At 43.6% G+C, this 16,774-nt stretch overlaps 1 protein-coding gene across 1 annotated transcript in view; it reads right to left on the bottom strand.

The window, feature by feature from the left end:
* Window positions 1–2,674: 2,674 nt before the first annotated feature.
* Window positions 2,675–16,774, bottom strand: part of crnkl1 (crooked neck pre-mRNA splicing factor 1) — a 38,528-nt gene continuing 24,428 nt past the window's right edge. Inside the window, exons 8-14 of the mRNA XM_070889896.1 lie at window positions 16,242–16,433; window positions 15,670–15,729; window positions 13,190–13,270; window positions 8,524–8,763; window positions 4,602–4,703; window positions 3,824–4,072; window positions 2,675–2,997 (exon numbers count right to left, since the gene is read on the bottom strand). Coding sequence (XP_070745997.1) covers window positions 2,824–2,997; window positions 3,824–4,072; window positions 4,602–4,703; window positions 8,524–8,763; window positions 13,190–13,270; window positions 15,670–15,729; window positions 16,242–16,433 — 1,098 coding nt within the window. The 3' untranslated portion in view covers window positions 2,675–2,823. The remainder of the gene's footprint in view (window positions 2,998–3,823; window positions 4,073–4,601; window positions 4,704–8,523; window positions 8,764–13,189; window positions 13,271–15,669; window positions 15,730–16,241; window positions 16,434–16,774) is intronic.

Below are 16,774 nucleotides of genomic sequence, written 5' to 3'. Positions count from 1 at the left end.
GGTTGGCATGCAGGTACAGCAGGCGGTGAAAAAGGCAAATGGTATGTTGGCCTTCATAGCAAAGGGATTTGAGTATAGGAGCAGGGAAGTCTTACTGCAGTTGTACAGGGCCTTAGTGAGGCCTCACCTGGAATATTGTGTTCAGTTTTGGTCCCCTAATCTGAGGAAGGACGTTCTTGCTATTGAGGGAGTGTAGCGGAGGTTCACCAGACTGATTCCTGGGATGGCAGGACTGATATATGAGGAGAGACTGGATCGACTGGGCATGTATTCACTGGAGTTTCGAAGGATGAGAGGGGATCTCATAGAAACATATAAAATTCTGACGCGACTGGACAGGTTAGATATAGGAAGAATGTTCCCGATATTGGGGAAGTCCAGAACCAAGGATTAGGGGTAAGCCATTTAGGACTGAGATGAGGAGAAACTTCTTCACTCAGAGAGTTGTTAACCTGTGGAATTCTCTACCGCAGAGTTGTTGATGCCAGTTCATTGGATATATTCAAGAGGGAGTTAGATATGGCCCTTGCGGCTAAAGGGATCAAGGGGTATGGAGAGAAAGCAGGAACGGGGTACTGAAGGAATGATCAGCCATGATCTTATTGAATGGTGGTGCAGGCTCGAAGGACCGGATGGCCTACCCCTGCACCTATTTTCTATGTTTCTAAATCTGTGGAATTCACTGCATCAGAGAGCTGTGGAAGCTGGGACATTGAATAAATTTAAGACAGAAATAGACAGTTTCTTAAACGATGAGGGGTTATGGGGAGCGGGCGGGGAAGTGGAGCTGAGTTCATGGTCAGATCAGCCATGGTCTTATTGAATGGCGGAGCAGGCTCGAGGGGCCATATGGCCTACTCCTGTTCCTATTTCTTATGTTCTTATGTAAGTATGCTTTCCTTGGACTTGAGAGAGCAAAGATGTGGATAATGACCAGGGTGTGCAAGAGTTAAGGGTTTTACTGGGGACAAGGGCATCAAAGGCAGAGGTAAGAGCAATTAGGCAGATCGACAGCTGCTGATATTGTGGTACATGGAGGGCCAAAAGCTCAGAGCATTGGGAGTTTCAAAGTGTAGTTGTAAGGGATTTGGGAAGGAATATTTATTTGCAGGTGCACACAGAATGAAGTAATGTTGGAAGGAGTAGGGGCATGCAAATCGTGAGGGATACAAGGATGCAGTCAGGGATAGGTTTTCCTGTGATCAAGATGACAAGAGAGGCCATGTGAAAAGGCAAGGTCGTGAGATTTTTCAAGAATATGTTGGGAGATATTAAGGGAGGACAGGAGGGCAGTGAAATCAGGTGAGTGGGCAAAGTGAGTTGATACAGAAATTGAAAACACCGAGGTTGAGGGGTTGCTCAGTGCAGAGGCTGAGGGAGGAAAGGAGTGAGGATCTTGGTGAGTAACTTGGTTGGGGCGATAAGATAACTAAGATTTTAAAGGAGAGGCAAGAGGGGTGGAACTAGGTGAGATGCTTGGAGAAATGCCAGAGGAGTAAGGCCAAGGCAAATGATGGAAGATATAGCCAGGGAGGGAGGTTTCAGTAACACGTAAGGTGTCCCCAACCATGAGCCAAGTTTCCATCAAAACTATGGTGTCAATAATTCATAAATAGACATTCTGAAGCAAAATGCAAAAGGGCAGTGATTGTTCATCAGCTGGTAAAGTCCAAGGAGGTAGCAGTGGGTGGCAAAAATAGCCCCAGAGGGCGCACTGGATGGTACTGTCAGCGAGCGAGAAGGATGGGGCAGTTTGGGTTGCTGCTTGTAAGGCAGTAGCGATCGGTTCCTTAATGGGCCCTTCAGGAGAACGCCGAAAACCCATAGAGGGTAGCTGTGGGCTTATCCAAGGAGATTCAAGTCTGGAACGGTGGTGAGAGGAGGAAGACAGAGGAATAGTGAAGGGTTGAGGTAGGGTTTGGAGGGTTGGGCGCAAAGTAATCGAGAGGGAAGAAATGAAAGATGGTATGACTGGGTGACAGGAAGGGAAGGAGACAGGAGAGAAGGAGCAAAGGGGTCAAAAGAAATAAAAGTCGTAATAATCTCAGATCCGGAGCAGCAGCCAAAATGTGCATGCAAACACATGGAGAGAATTCAGGTTACATAGGCATAGCAAAGATTAGGACAGCTTTGTCCCGATTGTAAACAGAGGATAGGGAGAAGACGATAAAAACAGAGGATAGGGAGAATACGATACAAGAGTCCAAATTTAAAGTCAGAGGTCAGGGTGGAATTAGCTTAGAGTACAGATGAACCAATGTCCAGGTTTGGAGACAGTTGTGGACAGCAACCGAGTCCAGGAGCTATTTGAGGGGCATCATCCAACATCAACCCAAACTTTCCAGCAAAGGTCTCTGCATAGTGATTATATATACTGGCCAATTTTATCCTGTCCATATCCCCGAGGTGCTGAGGCCCCAGCATATCATGGTCTATATGGCTCGCTATATTGTATATTGTATTACATTTATAATATATAAGCAAAACATTTAAGCATTGTTGAATAATTAGGAAGTCATCTTGAGAGATCCACTGTATTTAGTTAGCTGATAGAGAAGGTTTTAGTTATCAACTTTTTCCAAAGTATCTAACTTGGTAAGTTATTCTGACCTCCTCAACTGAGGATAGTGTGGCGAAAGACCTCAACAGAACAAGGAATGCAGAAAAATAAACATTGTGTGCAAAAACTTATTTAATAAGCACTGAATAAACAGCTCCAGCTGTTCAAATATTGTACAAAAAAACAAAATCTTTTGGAATAAGTGGAAAAAATGGGACAAAACAGTAACAGTTGGGACGGTGTCTCCAAAGATTGTCCAATCATCAGGATTCAATCTCAGTCTTATCTGTATCTTTGTCTGGGTCATCTTCTGGCTCTTTCTCATCCTGCAGTTGCTTCTTCCAGAGCTTGGCCATAGCAAGCAGTTTGAGGTTTGGCTGATTGGCAGCATCTTCTGGGAAGATGTAATCGTAATATTCTTCCCAACCAGCATCTGTCTGTAAGTTAAGAAAATTATTAGAAAATATTATTTACTGAAACCGCATCATATTTACAACAATGTTACTGGGATTCCCCAAAAAACGATGTAAATTTCTCTAGCATTAAGCAGCCCTACTATCCGAATTTAGCAGGCAAATGCACCCCAGGCTTTCACACCTATGTACAATGAAACAATTTACAAATCCATGGGAGAAGCTGGCAAACCTAATGGGTTTGGAGAGTCAGCTAAGTAAAGAGGACGGAAGTCATCCAAGACACTCGTGAATTCTCCAGCACTCAGCTCAATAAATCAAGAGCGGGGTGAGGCCTGTCCACTTTCTCAGCTCTGAAACAGTGTATGGCTGAGAAGACCAAAAAAGGAAGAGTGCAAAGAGATAGGGGGAAAGAAGTACAAAGTGCTGATTCTTGCAAATAGTTTGCATACTGCATCGTAACAAAAAAGGAAAATGCTTATACCATATCTATGACAACATGTAGGGTTTCTTTAGGTTTCCACTGCTGAAAAAACATGCATTCAAATTTTGTCACATTTCATTTGTACTCCGGTTTAATTTCAGTTGCAATATAAGATGGATAAATGGCCAGTAAAATTTCAGGAGCATTTATTTTGATTAGACGAAAAGAAAAATGTTTCTTTCTAATTAGCACTTTGTAATAGCCAATTTTCAGCAGTCTGGTAGTTCTCTACAATAATTCAGCAGATTTGGTCAATGATATGGTTGGCTGTTAGTTAGTTTAACAGCTATAAGGATAAATTTCAAAGATCCCCCTTTGTCACTCTAGTACAAGCAACTTTGGGTATGTTTTGAGAAATGTCCTTACCCCATCTTCTGCCTGCAGCTTTCTCCTCTTCTTGACACGTTCTGGCATGAGTTTTCGAACTCTACCTTGTGAAGACTCTGTGCCAAATTCTGTCTCAAAGTCTCTCCAGGACTCCAAGAATATGAGCCGCTCTTCTTTCTCCTCACAGTTCCGCAAAGATCTATTGGCATCTTCATAAATTTGGCGGCAGCTGGATATGCGTTCTGGCACATCCACTGAAAGCTCAAATTGAACATAACTGATCCATACCTATAGAAAACCAAAACATACATTATCATTTCAAAGGTTTGACAAAGCTAAAACCCAACAGCATGGACAACTTTTCTTCCGTGCCTCCCAGTTCTACACTGACAAATGGCACAAGTTGGACTGTGGAAAAAGATGCATACGTAGAGAATAACCGCGTAGGATTATAAAGTCCGTAACCTAACAATTGCATTCAGGTATAAAGTCAAACTGAAACTCAGAAGTTTAGACTAGTTGTTTAAATAGCAAGATTAGATTACAAATCACTTCAGTCAGTAATTGCGATATTTTGTGGTTTTAATTTGACATCGATGAGAGCACCAACTATTGCTGTTCCCCAAATCTTTCAACATCTGATGAGATTCACGGATTACTTCTAATGTCGACAATTCACGTAATTAGGAACTCCCATGTCCAACATGTTCACACGTTAACGCTCATTCATGGAATCATCCATATTTATAAAGCATGTTAACATCTAGAGTTGTGATACACTTTATAAGTTCAATGGTCCTATCTACAAGTAGTTCACCTTAACATGTTGAGTACGTTGGAGTAGGCGTCTGTAAAGATTTCTTGTCCTTTCATATTCTTCCTGTTCAATTTCAAAGTCTATGTAGGACTTCCAGAGAACCTGAAAATAATGCAGTTAACAAAATGACCTAACTTGTAGATTTTTAAAAACACTTTAGAAGCTGGTAACATTTAAGATTGCTGGACCTTCAAAATTATGGTCCACCAGTATGTCTGGTATTCTTAGGCTAAAACAAAACAGGAATTGAACTGGCCCTAGACAAGCCTGTTAAAACATTGTCCAGTCCTGGGACAAGATCTACAGATCTGCTCAGTACTGTACTCCTAACTGTACATGAGCTTGGTTTTTGAAGATTGCTTGGGACACATAAAACAATACTGTAGTAGTATTTCTGTATTTTACACCATTTTGTAAAGTACAGATGCAGCTTCTCTCCAAGCCTTGTCCTCCCAGTCTCAAAAAATGAAAGCAGGTCATGCATCCCAGATTAGTGGAATGTCTAACCTCTAGAAGTAACAATCGGGAGCAACATTTGTGAGGCAACAGCACAGGGGTTTTTATAAACATTCTCAAGGTTGTGCTTAACTCCAAAATCAATCTCTAACTGAACTATTATTTCCCCCCTTGTTCGTTACCTTTCACTAAAATACATAAATACCACAATCTTGACTTTTAGAAGGGAACATAAGAAATATTGTCCAAAGAGCAAGACACTTAAGCGCAGTAATGGGAAAGGTCCCACCCAGGCCGCTCACCGGCTTCTCCATTGTGAATACCAAGCATGCATGAAAATTTAAAGGGACCGCGCACTAAAAGAAACAGGCCCGCAGAACAAATTGCAGCTTACAGGGAACATTGCTCTTAATGGAGATTTAGCGGCACAGATTTTTAAACATCAGACTGCAGATTGAAAAAGTCATAAAGGAAAATGAGTTCTTTGAGGATTGAATATAAAATCAAGGAAGGGACATGGAATTTGCACAATACATTGGTTAGGTCACAGTTGAAATATTGTGCACAGTTCTGAATATCTTATTATGGGCCGAATTTTAGAGTCATGAAAAAAGTACAGTGATTCACCAAAATAACACCATGAATGACAGCTTCTAGTTATATAGGGCCCAAGTTTCCACATGATTTGCGCCTGATTTTTAGGAGCAACTGGTGGAGAACGGACTATCTTAGAAATCGCAATTCTCCACATTTTTTTTTCTGCAGTTCTAGTCAGGTAGAACAGTTCTACTTTGGAACAGAATTTTTTCTTCAAAAGTGGGCGTGTCTGGCCACTGACGCCTGATTTGAAAGTTTCCACAGTGAAAACGTAATCCAAACTAAAGTAGAATGGAGCAAGTGAAGATTTTTGTAGAACTGAAAAAACCTGTTCTACACATTAAAAAATCAGACGCAGGTTACAAATTAGGCGTCCAGAACGAGGTGGGGGGGGGGGGGGAAGGGAAGTCATTAAATTCTATAATAAATCCTTATTTATACTTATACAAATAAATCCAACCTGAATAAACATTTATAAGCAAAGAAAAGATTAAATAAACCATCTTCCTACCTGTGTGAAAGTGCTTCAGGCAGGCCTTTCGGAACCGAAGGCTGAACGGGCCGGCCCGAGACTTCGGGCAGGGCCCGTCCCCAGCACCAGATTTACAGGTAGGTGGGGTTGGGTCGGGGAGTGGGGGGGGGGGGGGAGGGAGGGAAGGAAGAGAGGAGGGAGAGAGAGAGAGAGAGAGAGAGAGGGGTCAGGTCAGATCCAGTCCGGGAGCGGGAGTCGGGTCGGGAGGGGACGGGGAGCGGGAACAGGAGCGCGGGTCGGGTCCAGTCGGGGGGGGGGGGGGGGGGGGGGCAGGAACAGGAGCGCGGGTCGGGTCGGGTCCAGTCGGGGGGGGGGGGGGGAGCGGGAGTCGGGTCTGGTCCAGAGGCGGGGAGGGGGGGGGGGGGGGGTAGGGAGCGGGTGTCGGGTCTGGTCCGGAGGCTGGGGGGGGAGCGGGTGTCGGGTCTGGTCCGGAGGCAGGGGGGGGGGGGCGGGAAGCGGGAGTCGAGTCCGGGGGGGGGGGGGCGGGGGGGGGAGCAGGAGCTGGCCGTGGGAGGAGTCTTATTCACGCAGCCCCAGTGAGGCCATTCGGCCAGGGCTAGGGGCTGCGTGCTTCGGGCCCCTCCCACACAGTTCGGCGCCTGGAGCTACTGCACTGCACTGCACTGTAGCGCGCATGTGCAGAGGTCCCGGCACTGTTTTCAGCGCAGGGACCTGGCTCCACCCCCCTACAGCTCGTGCTGCGCTGCGCCGAGGGCCAGAGGACCTGCAGGGAGGTGGAGAATACGGAGGATTTTTTTAGGCGCACTTTGTGGCGCGAAAAACGGGCGTCCAGGTCGGGACTGCGCCGTTCTAGGCGCGTGTGGAAACTTGGGCCCATAGGGTCAAAAATTGGGGCTTATTTCCACTGGAACAGAGTACATAAGGGAAATTAATAGAGGTTTTCAAGATTATGAAAGGGAGAGTAATTAGTGAAAGGTGGTTCCCCTTTGTCAGAGAATTGGAAAGAAGGAGGCAAAGGATTAACATTGGAAGAATGAAAGGGAAGCTTGAAGATTTCCCCCCCCACCCCCCCAGAGAGTTAATTAGAACATGCAATGTTTTACCATAAATGTTATTGAGACAAACACCATTTGGATCTGAAAAGAAATATAAAAAGATAGAGAAAAATGGAACTAGCTCCAGTTCAAGTGCCAGGACCAGCAAAATGGGCCAAATGGTCTCCTACTGTACTGTAGTTGCTATGGGAGTTACTTGAAGTGGGAAAGTGCAGTCTATATTCTGTTTAAAATCAAAATGATTATATTGTCACAATGGGCATATAATGCTAGGCAGGTGCTGTTTTCTGCTTGCACAACAATGAAAAGAATCAGTTGCCAAAATAGAAATTCTCTTATATTAGTGAAAATCCAATAAAGCATTTAAAAGCAGAGGTGACAAGTTTGATTTCAATACAGAATATTTACGGACACATGATTCAATGAACTGTAAGTTCCTAATACATCAGTGCATCGTTCCAAGTTTCATGAAAATCTAAACAGGATTTTTTTTTAAACTTAGAGGTGACATCACTTCTCATAGATATATAACAGAATAGATTTTTAGTTTCAAGCCCGTCCAGTTTTAAAAACAACCCAATTTCTGATAATTGTGATAAAGTCTGATCAAAAGTTTAGTTTTCAAAATTATCAAGGTAATAAACCGGTTAAAGACAGACATAAAGTACATAAGCCAGCATAGTGGTTATGTTACTGGACTAGTAATCCAGAGACCTGGACTAATAATCTGGAGACACGAGTTCAAATCCCACCACGGCAGCTGAGGAATTTAAATTCAGTTAATTAAATAAATCTGGAATTAAAAAAAAAGCTAGCACCAGCAACGGTTACCATGAAACTGCTGGATTGTCGTAAAAACTCAACTGGTTCACTAATGTCCTTTCTGCGAAGAAACCTGCCCTCCTCACCCTCTGCCCTATATATAACTTCAGACCCACAGCAATGTGGTTGATTCTTAACTGCCCTATGAAATGGTCTAGCAAGCCACTCAGTTGTACCAAACTGTTATAATAACCTTCACTTCACGGACTGGAACGGTTCAAGGCGGTGGTTCACCACCACCTTCTGAAGGGTAATTAGGGATGGGCAATAAATGCCGGCCTTGCCAGCGATGCCCATTTCCCATGAACGAATAAATAGATCTTAAGACTAATCAATATGAGCAAACATCAGATTTCTAATTTCATTTCATTTTTAATCCCTTAAAATTATCTGTTTGATGTTGCTAAAAATGGACTTGTTGCCAGATATGTTGCACAATGCATGCGATCATGTTTGTGGAAATGACTAATGACATTGCAGAACTGACTAGATCTCTTACCTCAGGCATATCCAGTCTGGGTTGGCCAATTGCCAGTTCATAGATTGCACGGGCACGTTCAACATCACCAAGGATGGTCTCCAGCTCAGCAAACTTGATCCAAGTGGTACAGTTCTCTGGAGAAAACTCCAGGTATTTCTCATAGAGTTTCCTACACCGGTCAAACTCACGAAGCTGGAGTTCTAGTTCAATGTACCCTTTGAACAGCTTGTTCTTTGGACATTTTCCTATGCCAGTACCCTGAAAGTGCACACAAACACAAGTTATTATTCACTAATATACAGCTTATCCTTATCCAGAATAAGAAATCTGCTTCAGTTGACAGGCCACTTGCAACAGGAGCAAAAACTCATCTGGTTCACTAATGCCCTTTAGGGAAGGAAATCTGCCGTCCTTACCTGGTCTGGCCTATATGTGAATCCAGACCCACAGCAATGTGGTTGACTCTTAACTAATTGCCCTCTGAAATGGTTTTTGCAAGCCACTCAGTTATACACAACCGCTATGAAAAACAATAAGAATAATAAAACCGGACGGACCACCCGGCATCGACATTAGCTTCGGACAGGACAATGGCACAACCCAGCCCAGTTGACCCTGCAAAGTCCTCCTCACTAACATCTAGGGACTTGTTCCAAAATTGGCAATTAGTCAAGCAATAGCCTGACATATTCATACTCATAGAATCATACCTTTCCGCCAATGTCCCAGACTCCTTCATCATCATCACTGGGTATGTCCTGTCCCACCGGCAGGACAGACCTGCCAGAGGTGGTGGCACAGTGATATAGAGTCGGGAGGGAGTGGCCTTGGGAGTCTTCAACATTGCCTCCGGACCCCATGAATTCTCATGGCTTTAGGTCAAGTACAGGCAAGGAAACCTCCTGCTGATTACCAACTACTGCCCTTCCTCAGCTGATGAATCCATGTTGAACATCACTTGAAAGAAGCACTGAGGGTAGTAAGAACACAGAATGTATTCTGAATGGAGGACTTCAATGTCAATCACCAAGAGTGGCTCGGTTGCACCACTACTGACCGAGCTCTGAAGGACATAGCTGCCAGACTAGGACTGCGGCAGGTGGTGAAAGAACCAACGAGAGAAAAATCTACTTGACCTCGTCCTCACCAACCTACCTGTCGCAAATGTATCTGTCCATGACAGCATTGGTAGCAGTGACCACCGCACAGTCCTTGTAGAAACAAAATCTCGTCTTCACACTAAGGACATCCTCCATCGTCCACAACCACAGCACTAAATGGGATAGATTCAGAACAGATCTAGCAGCTCAAAAATGGGCATCCATGAGAAGCTGTGGGCCATCAACAGCAGCAGAATTGTATTCCACCACAATCTAACCTGATGGCCCGACATATCCCTCACTCTACCATTACCATCAAGCCAGGGGACCAACCCTGGTTCAATGAGGAGTGCAGAATAGCATATGCCAGAAGCAGCACCAGGCGTACCTAAAAATAAGGTGCTAACCACCTGGGGAGCTGCAATACAGAACCACATGCAAACAGCGAAAGTAGCACGCTATAGATAGAGCTCAGTGATCTCACAAGCAACAAATCAGATCATAGCTCTGCTGTTCTGCCACATTCATTTGTGAATGGTGGTCGACAATTAAACAACTGGAGGAGGGGGCTCCATGACTATCCCCATCCTCAATGAAGATGGAGTCCAGCACGCGAGTGCAAAAGAGAAAGCTGAAGTGTTTGCAACCATCCTCAGCCAGGAGTGGCGAGTGGATGATCCAGATTAACCTCCTCCTGAGGTCCCCACCATCACAGAAGCCAATCTTCAGCCAATTCGATTCACTCCACGTGATATCAAGAAACAGCTGAACTGACTGGATACAGCAAAGGCAATGGGCTCTGACAGCATCCTGGCTGTTGTGCTGAAGACTTGTGCTCCAGAATTATCCGCGCCTCTAGCCAAACTGCTCCAGTACAGCTACAACACTGACATCTACCCGACAATGTGGAAAACTGCTCAGGTATGTCCTGTCCACAAAAAGCAGAATAAATCTAATCCGACTAATTACAGCCCCATCAGTCTACTCTCAATCATCAGCAAAGTGATGGAAGGTGTCGTTGATAGTGCTATCAAGTGGTACTTACTCGCCAATAACCTGTTCACTGATGCTCAGCTTGGTTCCCTCCAGGACCACTTGGCTGAAGACCTCATCATAGCCATGGTCCAATCATGGTCAAAAGAGCTGGACTCCAGAGGAGAGATGAGAGTGACCAACCTTGACAAGGCAGCATTTGACCGAGTGTGGTATCAAGGAGTAAAATTGAAGTAAATGGGAATCAGGGGGAAAACTCTCCAGTGGCTGGAGTCATACCTAGCACAAAGGAAGATGGTTGTGGTTTTTGCAAGGTCAATCATCTCAGCCCCAGGACATCGCTGTAGTAGTTCCTCAGGGCAGTGTCCTAGGCCCAACCATCTTCAACTGCTTCATCAATGACCTTGCTTCCATCATAAGGCCAGATGAGGGGATGTTTGCTGATGATTGCATAATGTTCAGTTCCATTTGCAACTCCTCAGATAATGAAGCTGTCCATTCCCGAATGCAGCAAGATCTGGATGACATTCAGGCTTGGGCTGATAAGTGGCAAGTAACATTCGTGCCACACAAGTGCCAGGCAATGACTATCTCCAACAAGCGAGAGTTTAGCCACTGCCCCATGACATTCAACGGCAGTTCCATCGCCGAATCCCCCACCATTAACATCCTGGGGGTTACCATTGACCAGAAACTTAACTGGACCAGCCACATAAATACTGTGGCTGAGAGCGCAGGTTAGAGGCTGGGAATTCTGCGGCGAGTGTCTCACCTCCTGATTCCCCAAAACTTTTCTACCATCTACAAGGCGAACGTCTGAGTGTGATGGAATACTCTCCACTTGCCCGGATGAGTGCAGCTCCAACAACTCAAGCTTGACACCATCCAGGACAAAGTAGCCTGCTTGATTGGCACCCCATCCACCACCTTAAACATTCACTCCCTGCACCACTGGTGCACTGTGGCTGCAGTGTGTACCATCTACAAGATGCACTGCAGTAACTTGCCAAGGCTTTTTCGGCAGCACCTCCTAAACCCACAACCTCTACTGCCTAGAAGGACAAGGGCAGCAGGCGCATGGGAACACCATCACCTGCAAGTTCCCCTCCAAGTCACACACCATCCTGACTTGGAAATATATCGGCATTCCTTCATCGTCGCAGGGTCAAAATCCTGGAACTCCCTCCATAACAGCACTATGGGAGTACCTTCACCACAAGGACTGCAGTGGCGGCTCACCATCATCTTCTCAAGGGCAATTAGGTATGGGTAATAAATACTGCCTTGTCAGCGGTGCCCAAATCCCAGGAAGGAATACAAAATAAATAAAAGCCTCTGCCTCTCAGTCCGGCATAATATGGCATGGAGGGGGATGATTCAGCCTTCAGAAATGAGAAGAATACACATCCACATTTGAATGGAAATAAAAAAGGGGAAAAAAGCTCAACAAATTTTGGAAACCTGAAACAGAAAAATGCTGTAAATAGACAGTTAATATCTATAAAGAGAAAAGAACAGGTTTCTGGGGAAGGGTTATACACAAAATATGTCCCTGTCTGTTTTCTTTTCGGGTGCTAACTGACCTGTTTAGCATTTTCTGGTTTTATTCCTGTTTAAATAGAGATGTCTTCCGACTGAACTCATGGTTGACCTAAGCTGATTCTGATGCCAATCATATGTTGGCAACCCTGGAATTAAAATAAATATATATTTTTTTAAACACATGGAAGAAAGTATGAAGTACTTTTAATTAAAAGTACTCTTCCCCTCGCTGCCCCCCTTTTTGTAACCTCTTTTTAATTTCTACATACCGACAGAGGAAAAGAATGTGATGTTTGGTAGTGGCAGAATTTTGTACTTTGCTTCCCCAATGACTCAGTAGCTTTGAGCATGAAGAGACTAAATCCTGTAAACTGACAGGTTCAATTCCCATCTGTGGAGAGTTAAGGTGATAATAATGGTGACAATAATGCTACCGCAATTAGCCCTAGTTGAATCCCTAAGTTGAGGAAGCGAAATTAGCCAGTGTCCCCGCCTCTCCGACACCTGGTGTAAGTGTGTGTGTGTGTGCGGATATTAGACGAGGACAGGATCGGAAGCATCCCCTCTGGTGAATAGTCTATTAACGCTCATTGTAAGACTTGTATTAGAGGGTGCCCGGTGCCTGTGGAACCACACTTCAAAAAAGGAATCCGTGCCTTCAGGACAGCAATAAATAAGAACATAAGAATTAGGAGCAGGAATAGGCCACATTCGGCCACTTGAGCCTGCTCCACCATTCAATGAGATCATGGCTGATCTTCTACCTCAACTCCACTTTCCTGCTGTCCCCATATCCCTTGATTCCCTTAATATCCAGGGATAAACTTGGTGAAAACAAATAATATTTTTGCAAAGCAAGTCTATCAATTGCCTTGGCACTTGGTTTCTGTTGTCAACTTAACAGATGTGTGACCTGATAAACAAAGTTTCAGATTAAGAGCATAATGCAGTATCAAAAAAGACATGAAAGTTCTAAGAGTCTAACTTAACTATTGTGTATATATAATATATTTATATATATAAATAAATAAATAGGTATGATTACTTACCAAAGCCCTCCTGGCCAGAGACAGGTTCTTCTGTCGAACTTCAAACTGTGCATACAGCAGCCACAATTTGGCAAAAGTGAACTAAAAACATAAGACATTAAGATCAGAATGTGAGTGTAAATTAATAAAATAGTATTTTAGTTACTCTAAATTAAACTGGAGTTATATTTAATATAGCAACAGATGTTTAGAGAGAACAACCATGTTGTTCAGAATCTGGAGCCCATAGTGTGCAATGACATTCACCATCTTTATAATAGCTCATTCTTCTCTCAGGCGGAGGAGCGGTGAGAGATCGTGGCGGAGGTGCGACAGATGAGGGTATGGGGCCCAGAAGAGCCGAGGGCCCAGGGGCAGCACAAGCCAGCCCACACTGCGATGTGTGTGCGCGCTAGGTCCGTACAGCAGAGCAGGTCTCCAGTCATCCTGGTTAACCCTTGCCACTGGATAAAGGCCTGGCTCTGTCAAGCCCATGTGATGGCTGGTGTGCAACGGTCACCACACGTTAAAAAAATCCACGCACAGGCATCTTCCAGCCCCTAAATTGGAGTTCAGGACTGGAACATCGGGTTCTTCATCGAAACACTTGTGAACTCGTGGAAGCAAGTCATCGAGGGATCGACTATGATGAATAGCTCATTTGTTATGAACAAAATATTCAACAGATCAGTTATTAATATGTTGTAATTACTTCTGAAATATAGGATTTTCCCATTATTTTTGCGTTACCATAATCTCCTCCATTATTTGAGATTGATACTGAAGAATCTACACTTAAAACAGAAAGATCAAATATGTCAAATATTTGTGGATTTTGTAGAATTGCCATAAAGAACATGAGAACATAAGAAATAGGAGTAGGAGTAGGCTACCTTCCCCTTGAGCCTGCACCGCCATTTAATAAGATCATAGCTGATCTGATCTTGGGCTTAGCTCCATTTCCCTGCCCGCTCCCCATAATCCTTTAATCCCTTATCATTCAAAAATCTGACTATCTCCACCTTAAATATATTCAATGACCCAGCTCCACAGCTCTTTGGGGCAGAGAATTCCATAGATTTACAACCCTCAGAGAAGAAATTCCTCCTCATCTCAGTTCTAAAAGGGCGACCCCTTATTCTGAAACTATGCCCCTAGTTCTAGATTTCCCCATGAGTGGAAACATCCTCTCTGCATCTACTTTGTCAAGCCCCCTCAGTATCTTATATGTTTCAATAAGATCACCTCTCATTCTCCTAAACTCCATTGAATATAGGCCCAACCTGCTCAACCGTTCTTCATAAATCAACCCCTTCATCTCAGGAATCAACCTAGTGAACCTTCTCTGAACTGCCTCTAATGTAAGTATATCCCTCCTTAAATAAGGAGACCCAAACTGTAAGCAGTACTCTAAGCATGGTTTCGCCAATACTCTGTACAGTTGTAGCAGGACTTCCCTGTTTTTATACTCCACCCCCTTTGCAATAAAGGCGATTTGCCTTCCTAATTACTTGCTGTACCTGCACACTAACTTTTGGTATTTCATGCACAAGGACCCCCCCCAAGTCCCTCTGTACTACAGCATTTTGTAATCTCTCTCTATTTAAATAATAATTTGCTTTTGTATTTTTCCTGCCAAAATGGATAACTTCACACTTTCCCACATTATACTCCATCTGCCAAATGTTTGCCCACTCATTTAGCATGTCTATATCCCTTTGCAGATCGTCCCCCTCATAACTTGCTTTCCTACCCATCTTTGTATCATCAGCAAACTTGGCTACATTACACTCAGTCCCTTCATCCAAGTCATTAATATAGATTGTAAATAGCTGAGGCCCCAGCACCGATCCCTGTGGCACCCCACCAGTTTCCGTTTGCCAACCGGAAAATGACCCATTTATCCCGACTCTGTTTTCTGTTAGTTAGCCAATCCACTATGCTAATACATTACTCCCAACCCAGTGAGCTCTTACCTTGTGCAGTAATCTTTTATGTGGCACATTATCGAATGCCTTCTGGAAATCCAAATACACCACATCCACTGGTTCCCCCATATCCACCCTGCTCGTTACATCCTCAAAGAACTCCAGCAAATTTGTCAAACATGATTTCCCTTTCATAAAACCATGCTGACTCTGCTTGACTGCATTATGATTTTTCAAATGGCCTGCTACTGCTTCCTTAATAATGGACTCCAGCATTTTCCCAATGACAGATGTTAGGCTAACTCAAGTCCTGGAGTCTGACCTTGTGTCTCAGTCAAGAGTGCTACCACTGAGCCAAAGTGAATACCGAGTACCTTCTAGAGACAAATCAATGTAGCATTCTTCAGGCCTGGATGGTTGCAGAAATGAGGCAATGTAAAGATCGTCTTAATTCTCCATGTCTGCTGGCTATATGAACTGTATGGACATCACACGACTGTCAAAACTCATTTATGCCCAATTTACACGAGAACACAGAATTACTTCCATTAGTTCAGGACGGCACAACCATACCTTCTTATGAGGGACGAGTTCCAAACATGCTTGATACACTTGCCTAGTCTTCTCTGGATCCTGATCAGGAAGGAATACAGAAGTTGTAGAAAATATTCTCATAAATTCACAAAATACACATACACTATCTAGAACATAACTGAGAAATTAGGACTTTATTTTACCTCAAAAATCTCTTCAACCTAATCTGTTGGGTACAGGATTTTTTTTTTTTTAAACTGAATCATATAGAATTTAGTACTTTGGTCTAAAATAGTTCTTCAGTTATTACAAAATAGAAAAAGGCACAATATACCTCTGCATTCATCAGTAATATAAATTCTGCTATTGCAGCTTATTTATCAGATGGCTTAAAAAAATTAAACTGGAGAACAGAAAGTTTTTATACCATCAAGACAATCTGCCTAGGATGGATCACTGGATAAGCAGATTGCCCATCCACTCACATCCACAGAAGCATGTGCAAGTCACTGGAGACCAGAAGAAAGGAAAAGTGGGGGAAAGAATGGGACTGTAATGTATCCTCACACAAAATTATTTGCCCACATATTGAATTGCAGTTATATCTGTACCTTTGCCTCCAGTTCTTCAAACAAAGAATAGTTGATCCATAAGTAAATGTATCTCCTCCAGTGCCTCTTTTCCTGAATGGGCGGTACATTGGCTATTGCACGCTCATACACTTCATGTACAGTATCAGGATCTCCATCGCTTTCAACTAGTCGGAGGTAGTCAAACCAGGCATCGTAATTATGTGGATTAGCCTTTCAGAAATATATAAGATCTTAAATTATTCAAAATATTTTGATATGGAGATTCTTTTTAACAAATTATGCACCAATTTTTATTTGCTTTCTGAAGAACACTTTATTTCTCACACAGTATCCACACGAATACGATTAGCCGTTGCATTAATTTGTGTTGTTCCTGTCATGTATGTAGACCATGTAAACTAACTGTATAGTCCCATAAGTTGTGCCACCAGAGGGCACAGCGGTGGGAGACCTGAGGGTCATCTGCCTAGGTGTGCAGGGCCCAGTATAAAAGGCTGCCCACCATGATTGTGCCTCACTCTGGACTTAGAATAAATGGGATTAAGGTCACA

Source organism: Pristiophorus japonicus, chromosome 9 (assembly GCF_044704955.1).
Source record: "Pristiophorus japonicus isolate sPriJap1 chromosome 9, sPriJap1.hap1, whole genome shotgun sequence".
NCBI lineage: Eukaryota > Metazoa > Chordata > Chondrichthyes > Pristiophoridae > Pristiophorus > Pristiophorus japonicus.
Note: the sequence above shows the minus strand (reverse complement) of the source record. Positions and strands in the feature narration are given on the sequence as shown.